Source organism: Arachis hypogaea, chromosome 2, assembly GCF_003086295.3.
Source record: "Arachis hypogaea cultivar Tifrunner chromosome 2, arahy.Tifrunner.gnm2.J5K5, whole genome shotgun sequence".
Lineage (NCBI taxonomy): Eukaryota > Viridiplantae > Streptophyta > Magnoliopsida > Fabales > Fabaceae > Arachis > Arachis hypogaea.
This window is the reverse complement of record NC_092037.1, coordinates 97,182,632-97,182,943: the sequence shown is the minus strand read 5'-3', so window position 1 is coordinate 97,182,943 and position 312 is coordinate 97,182,632. Positions and strand designations below refer to the sequence as shown.

Sequence of the window (312 nt, the reverse complement as noted above, 5' to 3'; positions counted from 1 at the left end):
ATGTCTTCGAACTCCAGAAAGGGAAACGCCACAGCTGAAGAAGCTTCATGGTACTGTGCTCTTCTCCTTCTTTCTTCCACTCTCCTCATCATGCTAACCATCTTCACTCATCAACACAATAGCAGCACTACTATTACTCTCCGACGACCCTGCGAGGAGATCTATGTGGTCGGAGAAGGGGAGACACTTCACACCATAAGTGACAAGTGCGGTGATCCTTATATCGTTGACAACAACCCTCATATCCATGACGCTGATGATGTCTTCCCTGGCCTTGTCATCAAGATCACACCTTCTTCTTCTTCACAATAA

General features: G+C 46.5%; 1 protein-coding gene across 1 annotated transcript; it reads left to right on the top strand.

Annotated features, from left to right (window-relative positions):
* Window positions 1-312, top strand: LOC140177448 (uncharacterized). Its single transcript, XM_072210555.1, has one exon. The coding sequence runs from the start codon at window positions 1-3 to the stop codon at window positions 310-312; it is 312 nt and encodes a 103-aa protein (XP_072066656.1).

Excerpts from the sequence above, each read along its gene's own strand:
- LOC140177448 (XM_072210555.1), top strand. The coding sequence starts at position 1 with ATGTCTTCGAACTCCAGAAAGGGAAACGCCACAGCTGAAGAAGCTTCA.